Genomic DNA, 22,940 nt, shown 5'->3' on the forward strand with positions numbered 1-22,940 from the left:
TATTGAAGATACAACGAGTGCTTACAGTTAGCGTACGAGCACTAACAACTTGCCATGTTGAGTAAGTTTAGGTCAGACTGGGACAGGAGCACTCTGAGCTATGTCTATCCTCCTAAGCATACTTGTGCGTTGAGGTCTTTGATTCTAGATCGTCATCATGATTCTTTTTCACTACAACACAATAGTCATTCATGCTTTGATAATGATCTTATCCCACACAGAACTTTTACTTTTGTCCTGTTACCACGTTCATGTCACTATTCACAGAAATAACATAATTGCGACCTGCCAACAGCTCAGTCGAAGACGTGAAAACAGGAGTGAGTCGTACAGTATCCTACTTTCTGTCAAAACCCGCAACCTCCACGGAAACGTAATGCCAGAGGATCGGTAACTAAGTTCAGTAGAGATGAAGATCCACATAAATCGAAACTCTGAAGATTCTAGAGACTACCATGTTGAAGGTGTCATATATCGGATAGCAAAAGAGTAATTACATGGGCATAGGACTTGAGATGAGGGGTAAGCGGCAAGTGTACTCTTTGTAGGTTGCTTCATGCTTAGTAGCCAGGAATCCCAGGATACAAAGGCTAGGATCTTATTTGGCATTGCTTTGATTATGTATGCATGACCCATGATTGTAATATGCAGGATAATACGGCACCAGCCAGCCATTGTGGTTGCTTTTTACTTCTCCTTACATAAGCTTGTTCTAGCTTTCTTGATAGTTTTGCCTTTCGGGCCGCTTATCCTTGTTCCCGGGTGCAATGTCAATCATAAGGTTCAATGAAGGTTTCTTCTCCCCTCCCACGTACCCGAGCACGTGTGTGTGTGTCCATCCCGAAGGCGGCCTCGAATTCTTATCCAGGGGACAACAAGTTGACGAGTCACAATCACAGAAATTCTTGACGGGGAAAAATTAAAGGAAAAAAGAGGTAAAGATTAACCATAGGTCAAGGCTGACTTGGCAGGCTAATGGGGTATTAAGAAGTATACCTATATATAGACGAAGAAAAGAAATTGGAGTATGAAGCGAACAGTCTTGGGCCCCATTACTCCCAAGACGAAAAAAAAGACAAATGAAACCTCTGACGCAAATGACAAAAGAAAAAAAAAGAATAATAAGAAAGAATGCCTATACATGCTTTCATCCAGCTTAGTAGTCATAAGTATAGCAAAGTGTGTCTCCATAAGTGTCCATGACATCCTGGACCCTGACGTCCGGTTGTATTCCCCTCATCGTCAAGACGTAGTCGAGCGTGATGCGCTTGTTCCTGTCATTGACCTTGCCGGCAAGTTCATAGACCCTGGTGTCCCGGTCGACGTTCTGCCACTCCCACCAGATGCGGTCGATAAAGGCGTGGTGCAGGAAGAAGATGGGGTCGCCGGGTGCGGGGCCCACGTCGGACATGACGGCGCCGACTCCATTGTGACCGTAGGCGTGCGGCCAACCCTCGATCAAGCCCGCAAAGCTCTCAAAGTTGCTCTGGCGGAGAACCTGGTTGATGGTGGCCTGACTGACCTCCCTGGTCAGAGACTCGTCCACCGCCCGCGACAGGCAGTGCTCCTCAAAGGCGGTCCCGGGTCCGATGTGCACCAGCATGCCGGAAAAGACGCCGTCGGTGATGCAACCGCCGCGGCCCTCGCGGGTCCTTATTGGCGCGGTGCCAAAGTACTCGGGCGTGAAGACGGGAGCGCCGGCAAAGTTGCCGGCGTCGCGCGTCTCGTCCCACCACGGCATGGGGCCGCGGTAGCCGCACTCGTCGCGCAGCGCCGTCTCGTAGACGTTGACGAAGCGGCGGTGCCAGGGGAGGAACTGCGCATATCCGTGCAGCTGGTCCGTCATCTGGTGGTGGACCCAGACCAGGTCCTCGTAGCGGTTGTGTGAACCCTGGAACCTGCCTTCGCTCGGCCTGTCGACGAGGCACTTGGCGGCCCTGACGTACTCTCGGCGCCCCTCGGCGGTCATGTTGCGCCATTCGGGACGGACGGCCGGTTGGGTGCAGGGCCCGCCGGCGGCCGTGTTGTGGCCGACCTTGGCGCTGGACGCTCCGGTGTCGTTGCGGCTGGGTGACGGAGCTACTATTGGCCGTGGTGCTTTTGTCTTGTCTGCGACCGGCGCAGGAACGCGGGAGGTGCTGTCGAACTGGGCGAGAAGGTCTTGAGGTGACTTGAGCTTGAAGCGGTTTACGTCAAAGGGTGTCAGGTCTATGAGCCTGTCGAGTGAGAATTCCTTCGACGCATCGGAGCCCCATGGACTTGGGCCCCACGGTATTGCGGTGGTCACGGCGGCACTGCCGATGACGACGTGTGAGATGCGCATGGTTGCTATTGTTTTGCTGTGCTGCCTTTTTTTCTGCCCGCAACTCCCTTGGCCCTCCGACTTGAGGTGTGGGTGAAGAAACCTTTTTTTTGGGGGGAAAAGACTGGAAGAGGGGCCTGTATAAACAAGAGAGAGGGAGAGGAAAAAGAACGTGGTATGTGTACTAAGACAGACCAGACACCTAGGTACCTGACAAGGATGGTCGTGGAATCAGGATTTGAATGCCGAAGCGCGGTTTTACAGAACCATGTCCTGTTAACTTTTGTTTTCTTTTTCTGCCTCTTGCACCCTTCACAAACCCGAAGAGTAGTGTGCCGCTTCAGGAAATTTAGTAATGGATCTTTTAGTAATGGATCTGGGCATTCAAGGGGACCTGGATCTGGGTTCACGATAAGATTAGACACACGGCTGATGACCAGTGATTATGGCCTCGGAGGGACAAGATCTAAGATCAGGGCATTGATATAAGACATGTTTCTTCTCGACATGTTCCCAGGGCTTGCCGGGGTTGCCGTCACTCAGGGGCAACTTTTTATTTTATTTTTTGATTTCTTTTTCTTTTTTTACACACCCGGAATAGAAGTCTCCTAGTATTGGGGGATCGTCATTGATTCCGGCGCATTCTGCCCTCTCCGCAAGGCCATGCCCAGTTGTTTGCTTTTCTTTTGGACCGAATTTTTCTCGTTGGGCTTCCGGGTTTCCGTAGTGGGTGAACAAGATGCTGGTGCCTTGTCTGGCTCGTCGTCTTGTGTGTGTCTGCGGATTTTACGGATTTGTCAATTGATGTAATGGATAATGGTGTGCACACCACGTCAAACCAAACGGCTTCTACTGTACGTCAATTGAGGGGCACAACGATATGTATGGATGGCTCCCACATTCGTATTCGTCTCAACTAGGCTTCCCTCCACATGGCTCCGGAGCAGTCCAAAGAATTGTAGATGGGATGAAGTTGTGATCGTCATCAGCCCTGGTGTTAGTGGCAGCAGCGCTCTCCGCTCTACTCCGCTCCCATGAAATGAGTGAGACCTCTGGCCCAATGCAGTCATTCCCCTCCTTTTTTTTTATTTTTTTTTTTTTACTACGAATACGCCTTGAAAACAAATTCTCATGTGCGAAGAAAAAAGACCGAAAGCCACAACATGGCCAAGGCTGCAAGGTACGACTTGCGAGTTGCAGTCCTAAAGGCGACGTAAAAACAAGGTACCCGCACCGTTGCACCTGCTAAGACAAAGTGACAGCGCCGATCAGTTTGCCCAGCCCGGCATGATGATTTTCAGCAGCCAGGGTTCCATGCATCTATCTCCCTTACCAGGTACCTACCTAGGTATGTATGTAGAAATGGGATCTGGTCCTACTGCATGGCAAAACAAAGGCGATGGAAGAAAAATAACAGAAGACGGCACAAAATCAACAGAACTAAAGCATTCGAGGACGCGTACTCCCAAGCTTCCTTTTGCGTCACACCATGCAATAATTCTTTCCGAAAGCAATGCCATCGAGACCGCAAGCCAAGTCAACAAGCCACGCCGAGACATCGGCACCGCGGAGAATTGAAAGCCCCATCTTAGGTCGTCAAAAAAAAATCCAAAGTTTGCAATTCGTTTCTCTGTCTTTCTTTTTTCTGTCCCAACACGTGAAAAATGTGAATGGAAAACCCGACATCTACGCAAACAGACATGATCCTGGGGAAAGAATATACTGCGTACGTCACAAAAACATCACCAGACGATGTACGCCTGTGGCAAATTGAGTGAATGAACTGATTCTAACGTCTTTTTTTTTGGAGAGCCTCCTTTTCTTTCGGCGCCGGCTACCAACTTCTGCGCATAACTGAGAGGCAGACACTGCAATCTTCAGGAGAGAGGAAGCCCTGTTTTGCTATTTTAGGAAGCGGCCCGAGATCTAAGAGAAAGAAAAGAATTGAAAAGAAAGCAAATGAAGCCCATGTCAAATAACAAAAACAGGCCGAGCCGGGTGAACACCGGGAATGCCAAGAGAAGAAAAAAAGCGCACTGACTTTATTTTTGACATTTGAAAGAACGTTTTTGTCCCATCTGCATCCTCCAACGGGATACCAAGGCATGGATTCTGACAGAATCTCGAGATGGGACCACTGCGGGCACGGGTGATCAACTCAAAGCCAGTCTCGCTTAGAGTTATGGCAGTCGTCCAGTGGGAAGTTTTATCGAGATGGCAAGATGTTCAGACTTAGCAACGACCCAAGTTGAAATGATTACAATGATGTCATGTTAATGTGTTGCTGGTAGTACACTGAGGTATTTTTAATTACAATCTGATACTGGGACACGGCATACTCATCAAACGTCATACGGAAAATCATACAAGAAAAAAAATACATAGGAGAAGCGCACGCAACAACACACAATGACTAAACATATACCCTCGGTTCGTCCCTCCCCACACGCCTCGGCTTGATCCACCGACTCAGGTCTCCCCGTGGGAGGGTGATGGGGAACTCCATCGTGTCCAGCATGGCGGCCAGCAGCAGCCACCAAACGGCCATGCTCGTGATGAAAGCGCACACGCCGCCCGCCAGCACGAAGCTCTTTGCCGTCTGGCTCGCAGCCAGCCCCGCTGCCCCGGAGGCCTGGACTACGGTGCCCGTGGCGGCCGAGACCCGCGACGCGGCGACCACAGCGGCGGCGTTGCTGGCGGCGACCCTCGCGAGCATGAAGTACGCGCCCGTCAAGCTCGTGAATGCGCCGATCAGAGAGCCAAAGACCACCACGAGGACGACGTTGATCCGCAGCGAGCACACGAGGAAGACGACGGACAGCACCCCCATCCACAGCGTGAACCAGCCAAAACCGGCGTTGAAGGCCTGCGTGTCCATGCCCGCGGAAGATGGAGCGCCGTCCGGGGCGTATGTGGCAAATGCGGCGAAAGAGGGTGTTAGGGTCGCTGCGAAGGAGAGAAAGAAGGCGCCAAAGGTGGTGAAGACGACGGAAGGAAACGTGTTCCCAAGGAACCACTCGCCCAGCCCGGCTAGAATCTGGAGAAGGCCACCGAAGAAATAATATGAACCGCTGACGGACGGTTATGTCAGCCTTTTGGGTCGTTTGTGGTGTGAGCTGCGATTATTGAAAGGTAGTCATTCTAGAACTACTGTCTGCACTTACATGCCTGCCGCACCTCCGCCAGCACCAAGAAGGCCCATCAAATCGCACGACAGTGGCGTGAGACCAATAACGATACCAATATATCCTCTTTTGTCTAGTCGTTAGTCTCTGTTGCGCAGGCCACCCGCAAAGGTTAACCAGGGGCAACTTACATTGGGCTCGGGTCCCCAAAGGTTCGTGGCTGGGCTCTTTGCTGTTGATGGTCATCTTTGAGTCCAGCCTGCCTTGCTTCACGCAGATATAGCTTCTCAAACAGCTCTGCCGACATGTTGACCGTATTCGCGTTACGTAGTTTTTGCATCGTGTCTTCGGTCTTCTTCTGAGGCGGAGAATATTTTTCTACCGGCGGCTTGGGAGGCACACCCGGGTTTGAGTAGAACTTTGGTGTTAAAGTGTAGTTCGACATTTTGACTAGTGTCGGCTTCTACTACTTGGTTGTCACAGATTATGCTGGAGCTATTTTCAAGAAATGACGATAAGAGCGAAGACCAGCCCGGGATGGGGATGTACGCAACAGCAAAAGGGCTTACACGCATTCTTATCATCTTTTCATCAATCATCGCCAGGCCTCCTTTCACAAAGTTATCTCCCCTGCACGTTTATTCTGTGCTGCAATATCATGGGAATAGGCGCGGGAAAAGCTGCTGCACGGTCAATCAGGGGCTCGCGTACAGTCGCGCTTGAGTTTGAGGTTCCCGTGCAGAAATGTCAGGGGTTGCACACGGGGTTTTTGTTCCCGTTGTTGGGCACGCACACATGTATATGCAAGCATGCGACAAGTTGAGATCACTCTGCCGTGCCAGCCGACTGATCGACTATCACTATGGACTGGTCCGATTAATTGACACATGGGCTTAAAGTGCTTTCCTGGAGCAGATAATTGGGTTGCAAATAAATATCGTAGCCGATTAGGTTGTAAATTTTGGGTCGTTTGAATGATTTGTTAAGTGATTTGTTAATTGTTTGCATGAAATTTTGTCGTGGCTGCTTTCAATCGTGCACTCATTTGCTGACGCTCCCAATGTTTGCAATACTGGCTGAGAGAAAAGCATTTTGGTGACGATCTCAAGTAAACCAAATCGGTCAGCGAACAAGCCGATTGTTTTCCTTCCTTCGATCTTTGGGCTAACAAAAGGTCTGCGGTTTCCTAATATGTGATCTGGAGGAAATATACGAGATGGTGTCTTCGTCTGAAGCTTTGCCGGGTTTCAGATTGGCCAGCAAGCATTTTCCCTTTGTCCCCCCCGCAGCAGGTAGGCGGGGTAGCTGATCCAGTAAGCATCAATCGGAGGGGCTTGACTTTTCGTACGGTATGTGCAAAGTTGAGAGGCACTAATGAGCGCAATGACACCTGCCAAGCTGGTCCAGGTCCCTGAACCTTTCGAGAAACACTCGCATTGATCATTTCGGGATGGCAATCCAGGACACAATTTTAGGATTCCTTTTAGCCGGGTTACAAGAATGCACGTTCTGTCCAAGTGATGGGCACGCCGGAAAGCCGATCACAACATATTTAAGATAGAAAAATACAATGGGGTAGCAACGGCAAGTGGTGCTACGTTGTATGAGATAGTGGGGAACCCCAGCCTGCAAGCAGATTGCCGACAAAAAAAGAGCAAGGGGTCTTTTCCGAATATAGACTAACAGGGGCGCGGAATTCAACACAAGAGCCGACTTAATTTGTGGTGCATTAGTCAAGTTGCGATACCCTGCTTCCCACGCTTTACTTTAGGTAGGTTACAACCAAAATCGAAATGTAGCATTCTCGGTACAGGTTTAGAAGTTACGGTGATAGCCATTTCAGCCTTGTAGCTTACTAGATAATTGGCGGGGCTTAAGATATGCGGGTTTAAAAGGTCATGCAGGTACACGGCTGGAGATAGATACTATAGTACAGGATTCCCTACATATATCGCATCCCGGCCATCAGATGAAAAGCTTCAAGGTTCTTCAAACCTTACAAAATAAGACCCCATGCTGTTCCCAGCTTTCGCATTGCTGGAAGAATATGTATCTATAGAACCATCGATGTAATTCACGTGATGCCCACGTGCCCCATTAACCCCGAGATGGAGCCGGTAGCTATTCTTAGCGCAGCGTGCTTGCCCCGATTCGTTTAGAAGGGAAACCTGAGCCGACTCTCGCTCCTTCCGAGCAATTTCGATGTCTTGCAACCGTCCCAAGACTAACGTGACGCAAAAACCTCTTGCTGCGCGCCCGACCGCGACCATCCGTAACATCGCAAAATCGCGCCGTCACCACGACCACGATAGCCAAAATGGGTGGGTGTCTTTTCCACTGGTGGTCGACGGTGCTCTTGTCGACCACCGGTCACTTCTTAATTGGCTGGTCGCTCGTCGCTGAACCTTAGGAAATTCCTCAGAAACTCAACATCATCACTACACTCACCCTTTGTCGCTCCTTCCCTTTTCTGTTCCTTACGCTATCCCTTGTGCAGACTTTAGGATTGATTTTGTTCCTGAACCCCGCTCACTTAAATGGGAAAGTTTGGATCGGCGCCCGCTACCGATTCCTAGGCGACGGGCTCACGTCGAATCCGAAAAAGTAAAGACTCAGAGTAAGCATCATCGGTTTTCTGTGGTATCGCATTCGGTCACCCTTCTAACATTATTTTGGGCGCTTTGCGAAGATCTTGTGATTTGCTCGCAGTGCCGCAGTGGCCTGCATTTTCAAGGCGGGTCTCCGCACCACCGGGCCGACTGGAACCACTACGGTCTGGTTCCTGGTCCAGTGTCTTGGAAAGCACAAACAAAAAGAAACGTCACATTCAGGTACTCTCGTGCAACTAGGCGCGCCGCAATGGAGCGGGGAAGCGATCATGGCACGCCAGATACAAAGATGGAGGAGGTTCCGCCCGTCAACTCTGAAGCAGTCCTCCCCCATGCCACCCACGCCACATTTCGTGCAAAGTTGGCCCGTCACAAGTGGGCTATCACTGCAATGTTTCTAGTCCTCACAGCTGCGCTGGTCACTGGCTTGTCCGTCGGGCTGACCAGGGGCCATGGGCCACCCGCTTCGGTACATATGATCGGAACGGCTATGGGTCTTGCCGCTCCAGTGCCCGCTTGGCGCATTCAGTCAACAGCCCAAGCCGGCAATGACCTCTCGGCATTGTCAAAGTCTGGGGCAGACGTCTCTTCGTGGTACCAGATTGATGTGTCGAAATGCACGCTCATGGCGTGTCTCATACAGGCAGGCGTCTACAATGATACTGACTTGTTTTTCTCCGACAATCTCAAGAGGGTCGACTCAAGTCGCTTCGCGGTGCCTTGGATCTACCGCCAAGAGTTCTCACTGGATGCTGCAGCCGTCGCGTCAGGCAGTGGCAATCATTTTTTCCTGCAGACTGAAGGCATTACCCCCAAGGGAGATGTCTGGTTCAATGGCAACCAATTGGCCGACAAGACGGAGCACGCCGGCTCGTATGTTGGGAAGCGATTCGACATCACAAACCTTGTTGGCACCAACAACGTACTCGCCATCCGCGTGTACCCTACCAACTACAACTACGATTTTGCCCTCGGCTTCGTCGACTGGAATCCTTATCCTGCCGACAACGGCACGGGTGTATGGCGCGATATAACCGTCCACCAAACACGTGGTGCCTCGGTGACAGACTACCGCCTCGTTACTGGCATGGCTTCACCATCTGGCCAAGGCGGCGGTAATGTCACACTGAAGGCTACTGTCACAAACCTTGAGAACGAGCGAGCCACGTTTGACATTCAAGGACTCGTGACATGCAACTCCTCCACTGGCAACAAGTACCAAGGTCAACAAAGTCTTGATATCGGTCCTCTCGAGTCGCGCGAAGTTTCTTTGACCATACCCGTTCAAGATGCGCGGATATGGTGGCCAAAGATCTGGGGCGCACAGCCTTTGTATTCAGCCCGCCTCAGTGTGTCCGTCGACGGAGAACTCGCAGACTCATCCGAGCGAACATTCGGCTTCCGCACAGTCACTTCGCAGGTCAACAAATTCAACGATACCATCTTCTTTGTCAACGGTCAGCCGTTCCAGGTGGTGGGTGGTGGTTACAGCGCCGACATGTTCCTACGCTGGGACCCGGCAAAGTTTGAGGCTCAAGCGCGGTATATGCTAGATCTTGGCCACAACACTGTGCGACTTGAGGGCAAGCAGGAGCATCCGGAGCTGTATGAAATTGCCGACCGACTAGGCCTTATGGTCATGGCAGGCTGGGAATGCTGCGACAAATGGGAGGCATGGAGCTACAATCAAGACCTTGCAATACAGCCACCACCAATTTATAGCGACGCGGACTACAATATCGCCGCAGCCAGCATGCGTCATGAGGCTATGATGATGCAGAGCCATCCAAGTATGCTTGCCTTCTTGGTTGGTAGTGATTACTGGCCTGATGATAAAGCTACCAAACTCTACGTTGATGCTTTCAAGGCTGCAGGCTGGCAAATGCCCATCATCGCTTCTGCATCGAAGCGCGGATACCCTAAGCTGCTGGGGCCGTCGGGCATGAAAATGGAAGGTCCGTACGATTGGGTGCCGCCAAACTACTGGTACGACACAGACGACACCAAAAACCATAAGGGCACTGCTTTTGGCTTCGGTTCAGAGCTTGGTGCCGGTGTAGGCACACCAGAGAAAGGCAGCCTACGCAAGTTCCTGTCTTCAAAGGACATGGACGACCTCTGGAAGCAGCCCAAAAAGGGACTTTACCATATGTCAAATGAAGGATCACAATTCTTCACACGCGAGATTTACAACGAGGCTTTGGTTGGAAGACAAGGTGGTGGCAGCGGTGGAGGTTCTGCCATGGCCGACTCACTTGACGATTACCTCATGAAGGCCCAGATGATGGACTACGAGGCGACACGAGCCCAGTTCGAGGGCTTCGCGGCTCGCTGGAACGCCGAGAGACCGGCTACAGGCCTTATATACTGGATGCTCAACAATGCCTGGCCTAGTTTGCATTGGAACTTGTTCGACTACTACCTCCACCCCGCAGGTTCGTACTTTGGCGCCAAGGTCGGAGCGAGAACGGAGCATGTCGCCTACGACTATGTCAAGGGATCCGTGTACGTAATCAACAAATCCTTGGACAAGCGCGGCACACGCAATGTCGATATACAAGTTATTTCCATCGACGGAAGGATGATATCGACAGCAGCGGGCAAGGTTGATACCGAGCCAAACAAGAGCAAGGTTGTCGCATCACTTGCGAGCGCTGTCCGAGGCATTAAGGATGTCGTGCTAGTGCGACTAAGGCTGGCGGATGATAAGAACACGACTCTGAGCCGGAACGTCTACTGGCTTGCCAATGGGACTGATACTCTTGACTGGAGCGAATCCACCTGGTACCACACTCCGGTCACTAAGTATGCTGACTTTACCGCGCTCAATAACATGAAGCCTGCGGACTTGAAGGTATCCACCAAGGCCTCTTCCATAGGTAGCAATGGCCGCACCGTTGTTCTTAAAAACGACGCGACTGTGCCTGCACTTTTTGTGAGGCTTAACCTCGTTGACGCCACGGGAGCTGATGTGAACCCGGTAATATGGTCCGACAACTACGTCACCCTCTGGCCGGGCGAAACCCTCGAGTTGGAAGTCACAGAAGGCGCAGACAAAGGAAAGAGTATTGAAGTCAGCGGCAAGAATGTGGCGTCTACGACGGTTGCATTCGATTGATCCGGACATTAGAGTGAAGAGGATGACATTCGGATCCGAAGGGGGCTCAGCCCGCTCGGTCCGTCAGCGCAACGGCAAACGGCCATATCATTTCTGACGCATTGGAGATAAAATCAGTCTTGGACACAGACCATAAAACATAGCGTTGTTCTATATTTATACCATCTTTCCTCCTTCACAGGAACTTTCAGCGCCAGTCCCCCATCTTTTTTGAATGTTCTCGTATAGCCCTGCCACAGGCAACATAGTCTGATCTGGCATGGCGCCTGCCAAACGGAAATAACGGCTCGCAAATGCCATACGCACCTAAGCAAGCCAGCGACCTGGTACAAAAACACAAGTGAAACGTATCGACAATGTGATCTTGACACAACACGAAGGAACTAGCCAGTCATATGTCGACGGGGGTGAATTATTTTACTGGCCAAGAATCGCCACACGAGTATAAATGCCGACGGGATCAATGGTTTGTTCTTAAAAAATCTTCAAACCAGGGGAATTAAGCAGCTAAGTGTTAGCCACTCGCTTACGGATTTCTTTGAGGCAAATCATTGAAAAAAAACCTGACACCACTCTGCAGCTCCCAAGATTTCGGCAGTTGATGAATGTGAATCACTACAGTTTGACCAGCCTTTGTGGCTACGTGATAGGGGCAAGCACTTATATGGCTTAACGTGCCTGGTTAGGCCTAGGGTTCGCACTTATGTGCTGCCCAATTGGCTCTTTAATGCGTACGGCTGGCTGTTGCGGCTTGCGCTGTCTATCTACCTTGTCTAGGTTATGCGTTTTCGGGGTCTTAAAGTTCAGCTCTGATGGTTTAGACCCCCGCTGCCAACTCTACCGGTGTCAAGGAAGAATTACGAGAAATACTGGCTCCATGCAGCCTTGTCTGCCGTTTAGTAAGCCCTACCAGTAGTAGCCCTACGTGCATAAGGGGATCTGCCACCTCGTGTTCATCCAAAGTTTTCTTGTCCCCATCTGAACACACCAGAAGCTTCTGATGGAAGGAATTGGCATATTGGCACCTCCGCAAACGAGAAAAAAATCCCTCTCCCATTATTGTCCCTAATTTCCGCTTAGACTCCTTTTCTGCAGCGTCGGTCAGTGGTAACCAGGCTAGTTTGAAAAACTAAAATAGGCGGACGGACCTGAACCTGCTAAAAATTTTTGCATTGCCTACCAAGGTTACGAGACTAAGGCTGAATAGCCCCTGACTACCATGGTGCAAGCGCGCTACTTTGGGTTAAACGGTAAAGCTTCAGTAACGCGCAATCAAGCCAACTTAGCCATGAGTTCCAAGGGAAAGCCGGCTTCAACTCCTTTTACACAGGAGGAAGAAGGCGGGTCAGGGGTCTTTTTACCGTTGGTTTGTACAAAACGCAATTCCAAGAATGCAGCCTTTTTCCTTGTCCCCCGCTCGCTGACAGAAGTACCTAGCGGAGATGCTCTGCACGGGCTGCACCAGTTGGCGAGAAGAGCTTTACGCGTCTTTTGTAAGTATCTACTTTTTTTTTAATCTCCCGCACATAGTTGCTCGGATGACAAGCCGCGCTGCGCAACTCCTCGGCATGTCTCCGGTGCCATCACACGCGCCGCCCCGATCCTATTAAATCTCCCAATACTCCCTTCTGTCCATCATCCGAATGTACAGGACACCAGGCTCTTGGCTTCAGCTCCCGGCTCTTTAGCGTTCTTTCCAATTTGTTTAATCTGCCCAGAGAAACGAGACCATCGTCAGGTTCGTTGCTCTTGGCATGCCATTCATTTGACAAACGCACGGTAACATCGTTCCGCGTGAACAGTCACTCTTTTAATCCGTTGTTTATATATAATTTCTGAAAGCTCCACCTTTCACCTAACCCATCTTACCGTTGACCTCCTGTCGATCTCTCGTCGGTCCAGGTAACGAAGGCTTGCTCTACATTATGTTGCGCCTGGCTTACCTTCTAACCGCGGCGGCCTCGCTCGCGTCGGCCAACATCAACTTCACTTGGGTGCAACCCAGCTGCAGCCCTACCGATACCTACAACAAGTGTCTCCGCGGCCAGCACTGCGAGGGAACAACATGTTACGCCAATGTCGAAATGCCAGCCGAGCACAACTGGGACCATGAGGAACTGGAAAAGAGGGAATACATGGCGGCCGGCTTCAGGCTGGCGCCTGCACACGCACACTTCCGCCTCGGCAAGAGACAGGGCGGCGCTGTCACCACTGACGGTTCTTGCGGGGCCCAGAACGGTGGCAAGGTCTGTGGCAATTGGGCCAGTGGTTCCTGTGAGTTGGCTGCCAAGTGGGGACCGTTTGCTCGTTTGATGGAAAAGTATGGCTGGCTAAACAATTGGTTAGGCTGCTCCAAGTATGGATATTGCGGAAAGACCAACGCCTACTGTGGCGACGGCTGTCAGAACGGGCCTTGCCTGAACGCTCAGAGTACCAGCTCCAAGTCGACTTCGAGCTCTTCGGCCCCCACTTCGTCGTCAACCTCCAGCACCATCAGCGCAGAGTCGGCTGTACAGACCGACGTGCCTACAAAGGACGGAAGCTGTGGCAAGCAATTCGGCAACACCATCTGCGGCAGCTGGAAGGACGGCAACTGCTGCTCCGAATGGGGCTACTGTGGCAAAACTGAGGCCTACTGTGGTACCGGCTGCCAGAGCGGCGACTGTCTAGACGCCCAATCTGCATATCCTGCGGAGAGCTCGTCGACTTCGTCAGCATCCACTCCTTCATATTCACCAGCCCCGCCCAACTCGGCGGCTGGCGCTTCTTCGACCAGTTCATCTTCGTCCTCGGTCGCTTCGTCGTCATCGGCCACCCAGCCGGGAAACACCGGAGTCCCAGCAACTCAAAAGGTGACCACCGACGGAAAATGCGGTGCCGCCAACGGCGGAACTGTCTGTGGCAACTGGGCGTTGGGCAACTGCTGCTCCAGCTACGGATATTGCGGAAACACGGCTGCTCACTGCGGTGATGGTTGCCAGAGCGGAAACTGCGTCAACCCACCTGCTGGACAGTCCTCTGCTAACACCAACGGTGCTCCCACTACCATCAGCACTTCTGCCATCGGTGGCAACACCGCTGTTGTTGCTACTTCTTCCAGCAGCTCGTCTTCTTCCAGCATTGCATCTTCTTCAAGTACTTCCAGTAGCGCCGCTTCTACTCCAAGTGCCAAGGTAACTGTCGATGGCTCTTGTGGCAAGCAGTTTGGCAACACTGTCTGTGGCAACTGGCCCATTGGAAATTGCTGTTCCTCGTACGGATACTGCGGTTCCGGAGCCACATACTGCGGCGATGGCTGCCAGAGTGGAAACTGCGTCAACCCACCTCTGTCAGCTTCTTCCTCATCTTTGAGCAGCTCCCAGGCTACCACGATGGTTACCTCCGTTTCTCAGACCTCTAGCAGCAGCACCAGCAGCACCGCCTCGTCAACCCCGAGCCCCTCCCTCCAGGTCACAAAGGACGGCTCCTGCGGCGCTCAGTACGGCGAAACGGTATGTGGAAACTGGGCAGCTGGTAACTGCTGCTCCATGTACGGATACTGTGGCAACGGCTCGGCCCATTGTGGAGATGGTTGCCAGAGCGGTAACTGCACAGGACCTCCTCATCTCCCTGCTCCTGGACCCAAGGCTGCCCCTGCCAGTTCCAACCCCGGTTCCTTCAAGATCGTTGGTGAGTCGGGTGTACCTGCTATGCACTGTGGTCTACTGCCCAACGGAAAGGTCTTCTTCTTGGACAAGGTCGAGTCCTTCACCCAGCTTAAGCTGCCCAACGGTGACTGGGCCTACTCTTCCGAGTATGATCCCGAGACAAACACGGCTGTCCCGCTGTCGTACAAGACCAACTCTTTCTGCTCTGGTGGTGCACCTCTTGCCAATGGTCGCTTCATGTCGATTGGTGGCAACGCCCCGCTGCCTTGGCTGGCTCCGGATGTTGGTGATGGTTTCGACGGCATCCGTTACCTGACGCGCTCCTTGGACAAAAACTCGTCGATGGATGGCCAAGGCTGGGATGAGCCAGGTAACAAGCTGTCGTCTCCCCGTTGGTACCCCAGCGCCCAGACTCTGCCCGATGGTCGTGTCTTTGTCGCGTCCGGTAGCTTGAATGGTCTTGCCCCGGAGAACTCGTCCAACAACAACCCGACATACGAGATGCTTGACCGTAACGGAGTCTCGTCTGGCCAATATGTTAAGATGGACCTCCTTGAGAGGGCTCAGCCATACTACATGTACCCATTCATTCACCTCCTGAACGACGGCAATCTCTTCATTTTTGCCGCCCAAATCTCGCAGATCTTCAGCGTCGGCAGCGGTGCCACCACTGGTACGGTTGTCAAGGAGATGCCCGAGCTGCCCGGTGACTACCGTACTTACCCCAACACCGGCGGCTCTGTCATGTTGCCTCTTTCCAAGGCCAACGGCTACGCACCAGATATCCTCATCTGCGGAGGTGGTCCTTACCAGGACGTCACTGCCCCGACCGAGCCGTCCTGTGGCCGCATCAAGCCATTGGACCCGAACCCCAAGTGGGAGATGGACGCCATGCCCGACGGACGTGTCATGACTGAAGGTGTACTCCTGCTGGATGGCACCGTCTTCTTTGTCAACGGCGCTCACCAGGGAGCCCAGGGCTTTGGCGTGGCCGACAAGCCCGCTTTCACCTCGCTCCTCTACGATCCCGCCCTGCCCGTTGGCCAGCGTTTCACGACTGCTGCAACTAGCACCATCGCGCGCATGTATCACTCGGTGTCGCTGATGCTCGAGGATGGCACCGTCCTCATCGCTGGTAGCAATCCGGTCCAGCAGCCCATTCTGGAGGTGAGCGCCGACACACCCTTCGCGACCGAGTTCCGCGTTGAGCGCTACACACCCCCATACTTGAGCAACGGCAAGCAGAACCTGAGGCCGCTCAACGTGACCCTGTCCGGCACCAGCATGAATCCCGGCCCCGCCGGTAGCAGCATCCTCAACGTTCGCTTCGGCCTCCCCAGCTCCACGGTCAAGGACCTCAAGGTCGCGCTGTACTACAACGGCTACGTTACCCACAGCGTGCACATGGGCCACCGCATGGTCTACCTCGAGAACACTGGCTTCGCGGTCGGCAAGACGGCTCAGAACCTCATCGTCCAGGCTCCCCCAAGCAACAACATCACGCCGCCGGGCTATTACATCTTGTTCGTGATTGCCGATGGTGTGCCGAGCGTAGGCCAGCAGATCATGATCAACTAGAAAATTTTACGCTTGACGCTTATGGGAGGGAATAGTTAATATACTAACTAGGTGGCTTTCTTGGGGCTTTCAAGGCGCGGTTTTTTTTTTCTTGAGGAGATTGGGATGGCAAATTCTTTTTTTTTTCTTTTTGATGGGTTCATCAAGCAACTGAAGGACACTAACTTGTTAATATTTTTTCTTTTCTTTTGTATAACCTTGGTTATATCTAATGCTACTCACTTTGTCCACCTATTGTACCGAAGTCACAAGGCTTCCAAAAGGTTCTCCTGGGGAAATGAATAACAATATAATATCCAATGTAGAAAGTAATAAAAGCAAAGCATATATCAAATTAAATAACAGACGGCAGTATTAACGTCAACGAAACACTCTCAAGTCCCTCGAGACCTTGTCGACCCACACAGGATCAGAATCTTCTACGAAAGCGGGATCAATCTCGGCGGCCCTCCGTATCCTGACGGACTTTCTGGTGGTGGCGTCCGTGATTATTCGTTTTTTGCCCCAAGGCTCCGGCAACCGAGAGGCAACATCGTACTGGGTTTCTTCATCCTCGGCCTGCACCAAGCGCAAGCTGTATCGCTCCTCCCACGTCTCCCCGGGCCCCAGTTCCCGAAGGAAACCCCTGAGGATCTGGGTGAACATGCCGAAGACAAAGTCGGAGCTTTCCGACTTTTTGAGCCGGCAGCGCAAGAACTCCAGCTTGGAGAGACGAGACAGCGCGCGGCCCGTCTCGAACAGATCCTCTTGGTCGGGCGCAAACTCGAACCACCGCAGCTCCGGCAGGCGCCAGGCCAGGTGGGTGACCGACTCCGGGCTGAGAATCGGTATGCTGAACACACCGTCCCGCTCCCTGTCGCGGTGCGAGAAGATGAGCTTGCGCATGCCTCGGTGCCCGGAGATGGCCCCTGGGATCAGCGAGGCGTCGCCGTCTTGGGGATTCCACCGGTCCAGGCGCAGGGACTCGAGCGTGTTGAAGGAGGTGAGCCAGCGGCGCTGAGCATTGTACATTTGTCGGGTGTTGGTTCTGTTCAGGTCGAGCTCCACCGCCTGCAGCTTTGGCTCGTCGGCAAAGATGAATAGGTTCTGCAGGGCTCGAAAGAAGGGAATGAGGTCGTCGGGGGGCTGGTATATGTGCAGCTCGGTGAGGGATGGGAAGTCGACCACTCGTAGCATGGCCTGGGCCTCTCGATCGCAGAACCTGCACATGATGAGGAACTCGAGCGCCGTGAGCCGGAAATCGATGTTTCCCATGGCGACAATGGGGGATTCGCTGCACTCGTGGTGAAAGTGGAACAGCTCCATGCTGCGCAGGGTCGTGGCTGAGCCGCGCAGCATGCTCAGAGTCTGGCCGTTGTCCTGTCCAAATCTTGCGCGCTCCACATTGTAAACGCAGAGATGTACAAGCCCGGTGATTTGGTTCATTTCGACCGGCGTTGCATCGAGGCTGTAGCAGTTGATAAGAGCTAGTGCGTGTAATCTGGGCAGGGCCGCTATTCTGCCGGCGATGAGTCTATGGGATGGAGGGAAGACAGAAAAATAAAAGTAAGTTTTCAAAATTAATATAATGGCCATATCATCAACTAACTTTTATCTTGCCAGGTGCGCAAAGATGAAAGCCGAATGGGGGTAAAAAGGCAAGGCTCACTGATCCAGACAACAAGTCTCCAAGACCCTAAGGTTCGTAAAATTATTGAGCGTGACCTCGACCCAGCTTCTGCATAAATCGTCTCTGTACAAAGCTTCCTCGTCATCGCCGTTGATGATGTACTCACGTACATGTCTGGCGCAGTGCGGTATAACGTTGCTATTGGAAACAGTGTGCGGCCTGTAGGCGTCGTTGGCAGCGAGAGTCGCCTTTTGTGTGCCGGCCAGGCAGTTCTCGAGCTGCCAGATCATGTCGTCCTTCTCAGCCTCGTTTGTGCACGAGACTTCAACCCTTTCCCAGCACCGCGGACCTATATATTGCTGGAGCCTCCTGCTGGTTTGAGTGAGCCTGTCGATGCTGTCGTTGTCCATGTGGCTGGCTATCATGTATAGGATCTCTCGGGGGAGGTTCACCAACAGCCTGTCGTTCTGGTTGACCTGGGCGTTGTTGACGGGCCCGACGTTGGGCCTGGCCCGAAGGCGTCTAGCTGGAAGCATCTTGTCTCCTAATAGTTGCCAAGAGTTGTGAGTTATGTGATTTTCAGCAAACTAATTGTGTATATATATTGGGAGCAGACTGTGAAAGTCAAGTTGATCTGGGAATTGGAAGAATGGTTTTATTAACTCGATGACGGGAATCGAAAAAAAAACTCAGGTGGACTGGACCTTGAGAACAACAAAGGGAGAAATCCCATGGCTCTGGATTCGGACAATGGAATTCCTCTTGCTGATGCATTCCAGTTTCTGTCAGTTGCACCGCAACCGTGTAAGCCGTAACTCTCCGGGGATTTCGACAATGAAAGGCAAAAAAGAAAGGAACTCCAGATGAACGCAATGTAATTTGCTTAGTCCAGCTTTGTACAGAAACCCAATTACTGAAACTGGCATGTGAACAAGGAAAATCTGCCCAGACGGCATTAAGCTGTCCGAGAAACATAGCGTCGGAGTACTGTGTTGGAAATTCCCACCATGATAACATCAAGAAACCCACACCCTGCCCCATAGTACCGCCATCACAATATACATAAAAGTTTCTAGTCTCGATATCCGCGTTCAGCACTTCATTCCTCCTCTTGAGCACCATGTTCCCGGCCCACGCGATCCAAAAGTAGCCACGCTGAACGCCGCGCTTGCCGCCATGATACGGGCGCGTACATGGGCCTCGCTCTACAGGAACGAGCTTGACGTGAAGCTGCTGTTCATGGAGCCGACTTCTTCTCGCGTTTCTGTCCGCACACGCGCAGCGACAGCCGGGGATGGGCAGGTTGACGCCGTGGGTGGCCCAGGCAGAATATAATTATTCCTGCGTACCGGCCCGTCGTGCTCTCCACAGACACCACAACAAGCTTGCTGGTGGTCATGTGCGACGTGCGCACGTTGAGTCGGCCGGAGCTCTACGAGAAGATCACGGTGGTAATGCAGGCGAGGAGTAGGGCGGGCAGACGAGGACAATACCGGCTGTCAAATCGAGTGTTAGCGTGCCGACAACTGAGGGGAACTGCCCATGTGATTTCCAATTTGTTAGTATATACCCTCGAGAGGATAGAGACAAAGAAAAGGACAAAGCAGCCTCATAAAAGTTCTCGGACTCGTTTGCGGAAAGGTGCATGTGCGCCATAAACATGAAGATACACACCATGGGTTCTCTTGACGGCCTGCTTGAAGCCATTCAAGGTCCGTGGACTTTGCCTGTCCTCAGCTTTCTCGGCGTCCTATCCGGTTCTGCGCTGGCTGCCGCTCCTCTGGGGTCAACCACTTTTGTTGTCTCGAGCGGGAAGTCCGGCGAGACAAAGCAGCTCAAAACGGCGACAGCAACTGTGACAAACCCCTGGATGCCATGGATATTATGTATGCCCTTGGAAACAACTGCTGTGAGGAGCCCGGCAAAGGCGGTAGAAAGAACATTTCCAGTGTAAAAAGAACGCGATCGGCGGGATACGAGTTAGTTTTTTTTTGGCTTGTGGTTTACAATAACCGACAAAAAAGCAGATGGCGTACTCGGCTGACAATCTCTTTCCGGGCGTAAAAACATGTCAAAAGGGAGACAGCCCCTGGGTAGAAATACTGGTGCAGGATTAGCCTCGGCAAAGATTGGGCAGGAACTTGGTAAAGATATCATACTAGAGCCTAGCTACACCCATGAAGAATTTAATAACCATGAAATAGGTGAATTTTCTAGCTGAGGCGGTCACATAATGATCTTTGCCATTGCGATGGCATTGTGGTTCCAAGTAGTTCTGGAAGTAAATGACCCATCGCATTGGCTGGACGCAGAAATGGTTTCAGCAAAAGTGAGTCTTACGTGTTGGCCAAATAGTCTGAACAATACATGCCATGATATATTTGTCGAGCTTTATAACCAGTGCTATCTCCTTGGGATCAGTCTTCTCATGCGCACCAAAGTCGTCGACACCCACGACCCGGGGCAGAATGGTCTTGTCGATATTTCTGGTGCATACTTGGGACGCCGCATTATTTTCCACCGCGTCAGACTTGGTTTCAATCTCCGGCGAAGGCATGTCTCTTCTGTGCCCGACTGCCATGCTTGTAGTCGGAGAAGTTATAATGGCGCAAGGGGGGCACGATATATGTGGTCTGTAGAGCCCAACAGAGAGCACTCGGCTGTCCAACAAAGCAGGGGATGCCATGCCTTTCCATACTCAACGGGCAAAGCACAATACATAGTCAGCTAGTTGATTTGTATGGCCCTCCTGTATCTCCTGAGAATCCCAAGCAAAGAAGCGATCCAAAGTTGTACGCACCCATGAATGGCACTTGATAATACACGCTGCAAACTATGCCGCTTGCTCAAGCTCCTACTGGGTCTTGGCTCATTAATTCAGACCAAACTCGGGACCGTTGAAGTTCCACAGGATAGTGCCATTGTATGTGAGTGGACTGGAATAGGATACAGATGATTGCTTGCTCGCCACCAGTCCATTCAGTTGACCAGTCAGCAGTGGTGAAATGAACTCACACGAGGTATGGAGATGCAGCAAGCTTTTTTGTCGCAAAATGATCTTTGCCTGGGGCTCTGGTTGAGGAGAACCAGCTTATGAGATTCTCGGGATCCCGCGGGTGAAGAAATTCAGAAAGGCAATGTCCAATAAAGCGCCCCAGGGTAAAAAGGCTGGTGTGGGGAACCGTGGCGAAGGCTTCATGCCAAATATCAATCTGCAACAGCCCTGTATACATGGCGTCTATGATATCTCGTAAACTTGTGTGGCTGACGAAAGTAGCACTTTCAGTTTACACAGCGCGTTTGAGCATCAGAGGGGAGCAATGGCGCTGATTGTCTTACCATATATACTTCACAATATAGGTAAAAGCAAGCTGGAGCGTGGTGAAACTTAAGCCGAGGCCATGCAGATTTTTAGACAGCAACCTTGATAAGCTCGACAAATGGATTTAGTAGTATTCTGTGAACACGTAGGAAGTCATAGAGGGAAAACGATCGATTATCCGTTCAGAGGAGCACCTGGGTGACTTGTGTGCCTACGTAGTGGTGGCTACCTATCATACCCATCAGGTATGTGGGAGAGATGGTTGAAATCCAGCATACAGTTTGTTGTTTGGCAGGACCAATCGCCAACAAAGTTTGGGGTCTGACAACAGCGCATTACCCCACTGAGCCCAAATACGCAGCGCTGGAAACGCTCCCTTTGCGTCTACTATCGGTGCCGAAATCAGCACGAGACATCCGTCATTTTTATGTGTGCTAAACCAATGACGGCGAGTAAAACAACAAAAACACAAACATGGAATTAAATGCCAAACCTCCACAATCTTACTTGTTCTATCTCTTTTTAGTCTAGCTCGTGTGCCTTTTTGATGGCCTTGGATTTTCCTGCATCCAGCACCACTGCTGGGTCATCCTTGGTGCCCTTTCGGCTGACTTGATTACCGTTTTTGGTTGTTATGGACGTACTGGTGGGGCGCGTTTGTCAATGTCAGTAATCATGAAAACAAAAGAGAACAAAAAAAAAAAAAAGAAAAAAAGTTTCACAATCAAAATCACAAAACGGGACGCAACTTACTCTTCTTCTTTGACATCCAAAACTTTTCCTTCCGGATGATTGTTGCCCCACTTCCAACTTACCGTGTCTCCCTTGCTGGGGCCGTTTTTGGCGTCTCCCTTGCCGCTAGACTCGTCTTCTTCTTCTTTGTCTTCTTGCTCACCCGCTTCCGTCTCGTCATCCTTGTCGCTCGCCTGCTTCCCATTGGCCTGCCCCTCTTCAGCCTGCTCTTCCTCGTCGGCTTCAGCCATCTCTTCGTCCTGTTCCTCATCACCGTCTTCATCATCTTTGTCGACATCCTCTGCTTCATCTTCAGTCGATTGCTTTTTCCCACCAGCACCCTTGCTCGTCTGCTGCTTCTTGTGCCCTCCGTTCTGTTTGCCGTTGGCCGCCTTGCGCTTCTGGCCAGATTTGGCCGTGCTTCCATCGTCGTCACCGGTTTCGCCCTCCTCTTCAGGCTCATCCTCATCCTCTTCCTCGTTGCTCTCCTCGTCTTCGTCTGCCTTGTCATCCTTTGCAGCGGATCGAGTCTGGCGTTTTGAAGCCTGAGAGGGTGAATTCGATTTAGACTTGCCGTTGCTGGTAGAATCCTTCTTTGCCTCGTCGCTAGCGTCCTTGTTCTTGTGGTTTGAATCTGAGCTGCCATTTGCAGAAGATTTTCCTCCAGTTGCCTTGAGGATGTCATGGCCCCAATTCTTGAGCGACGCATATGACTTTGTCTTCTTCAACTCGTCCTCGGACTTTTCGCTGTTGCCCTTGGACTCCTGTGCCAAATGTCGCTTGCTGCAGGCTCACTGTGTTAGCATACCACGAAATGCAGCCCTGTGTGTCTCGAATCCGCAAAAAAAAAAAAAAAAAAAAAAAAAAAAAAAAAAAAAAACACCAAACAAAAAAGAAA

At 51.7% G+C, this 22,940-nt stretch overlaps 9 protein-coding genes across 9 annotated transcripts; 4 read left to right on the forward strand and 5 right to left on the reverse strand.

Moving 5' to 3' along the window:
• Window positions 1-1,156: 1,156 nt before the first annotated feature.
• Window positions 1,157-2,323, reverse strand: PgNI_02259 (uncharacterized protein; the record flags this gene model as incomplete). The annotated part of the gene is made up of 1 exon (XM_031122326.1): window positions 1,157-2,323. The coding sequence occupies one exon, from the start codon at window positions 2,321-2,323 to the stop codon at window positions 1,157-1,159; it is 1,167 nt and encodes a 388-aa protein (XP_030987637.1).
• A 1,090-nt stretch (window positions 2,324-3,413) lies between these two features.
• On the forward strand, window positions 3,414-3,900 carry PgNI_02260 (uncharacterized protein). Its single transcript, XM_031122327.1, has 3 exons — window positions 3,414-3,482; window positions 3,565-3,650; window positions 3,741-3,900. Exons 1-3 carry the CDS (start codon window positions 3,466-3,468, stop codon window positions 3,878-3,880), a joined length of 243 nt encoding a protein of 80 aa, XP_030986261.1. The 5' UTR covers window positions 3,414-3,465; the 3' UTR covers window positions 3,881-3,900.
• Window positions 3,901-4,715: 815 nt separating this feature from the next.
• On the reverse strand, window positions 4,716-6,570 carry PgNI_02261 (uncharacterized protein; the record flags this gene model as incomplete). The annotated part of the gene is made up of 4 exons (XM_031122328.1): window positions 6,221-6,570; window positions 5,619-6,107; window positions 5,467-5,553; window positions 4,716-5,373 (listed from the first exon to the last, which is right to left on the reverse strand). The coding sequence occupies exons 2-4, from the start codon at window positions 5,870-5,872 to the stop codon at window positions 4,716-4,718; spliced, it is 999 nt and encodes a 332-aa protein (XP_030986260.1). The 5' UTR covers window positions 5,873-6,107; window positions 6,221-6,570.
• Window positions 6,571-8,286: 1,716 nt separating this feature from the next.
• PgNI_02262 (uncharacterized protein) lies at window positions 8,287-11,154 on the forward strand (the record flags this gene model as incomplete). Its single annotated transcript, XM_031122329.1, has 1 exon — window positions 8,287-11,154. One exon carries the CDS (start codon window positions 8,287-8,289, stop codon window positions 11,152-11,154), a length of 2,868 nt encoding a protein of 955 aa, XP_030986263.1.
• Window positions 11,155-11,537: 383 nt separating this feature from the next.
• PgNI_02263 (uncharacterized protein) lies at window positions 11,538-11,855 on the forward strand. The gene is made up of 2 exons (XM_031122330.1): window positions 11,538-11,667; window positions 11,735-11,855. The coding sequence occupies exon 1, from the start codon at window positions 11,550-11,552 to the stop codon at window positions 11,655-11,657; it is 108 nt and encodes a 35-aa protein (XP_030986262.1). The 5' UTR covers window positions 11,538-11,549; the 3' UTR covers window positions 11,658-11,667; window positions 11,735-11,855.
• A 1,224-nt stretch (window positions 11,856-13,079) lies between these two features.
• Window positions 13,080-16,379, forward strand: PgNI_02264 (uncharacterized protein; the record flags this gene model as incomplete). The annotated part of the gene is made up of 2 exons (XM_031122331.1): window positions 13,080-13,428; window positions 13,501-16,379. The coding sequence occupies 2 exons, from the start codon at window positions 13,080-13,082 to the stop codon at window positions 16,377-16,379; spliced, it is 3,228 nt and encodes a 1,075-aa protein (XP_030986265.1).
• A 360-nt stretch (window positions 16,380-16,739) lies between these two features.
• Window positions 16,740-18,524, reverse strand: PgNI_02265 (uncharacterized protein; the record flags this gene model as incomplete). Its single annotated transcript, XM_031122332.1, has 2 exons — window positions 16,740-17,892; window positions 18,028-18,524. The coding sequence occupies 2 exons, from the start codon at window positions 18,522-18,524 to the stop codon at window positions 16,740-16,742; spliced, it is 1,650 nt and encodes a 549-aa protein (XP_030986264.1).
• Window positions 18,525-19,193: 669 nt separating this feature from the next.
• Window positions 19,194-20,569, reverse strand: PgNI_02266 (uncharacterized protein; the record flags this gene model as incomplete). The annotated part of the gene is made up of 2 exons (XM_031122333.1): window positions 19,194-19,484; window positions 20,387-20,569. The coding sequence occupies 2 exons, from the start codon at window positions 20,567-20,569 to the stop codon at window positions 19,194-19,196; spliced, it is 474 nt and encodes a 157-aa protein (XP_030986267.1).
• A 1,264-nt stretch (window positions 20,570-21,833) lies between these two features.
• Window positions 21,834-22,825, reverse strand: PgNI_02267 (uncharacterized protein). The gene is made up of 2 exons (XM_031122334.1): window positions 22,064-22,825; window positions 21,834-21,953 (listed from the first exon to the last, which is right to left on the reverse strand). Exon 1 carries the CDS (start codon window positions 22,749-22,751, stop codon window positions 22,122-22,124), a length of 630 nt encoding a protein of 209 aa, XP_030986266.1. The 5' UTR covers window positions 22,752-22,825; the 3' UTR covers window positions 21,834-21,953; window positions 22,064-22,121.
• Between the last annotated feature and the right edge of the window lie 115 nt (window positions 22,826-22,940).

This window comes from Pyricularia grisea (assembly GCF_004355905.1).
Source record: "Pyricularia grisea strain NI907 chromosome Unknown Pyricularia_grisea_NI907_Scaffold_1, whole genome shotgun sequence".
Classification (NCBI taxonomy): domain Eukaryota; kingdom Fungi; phylum Ascomycota; class Sordariomycetes; order Magnaporthales; family Pyriculariaceae; genus Pyricularia; species Pyricularia grisea.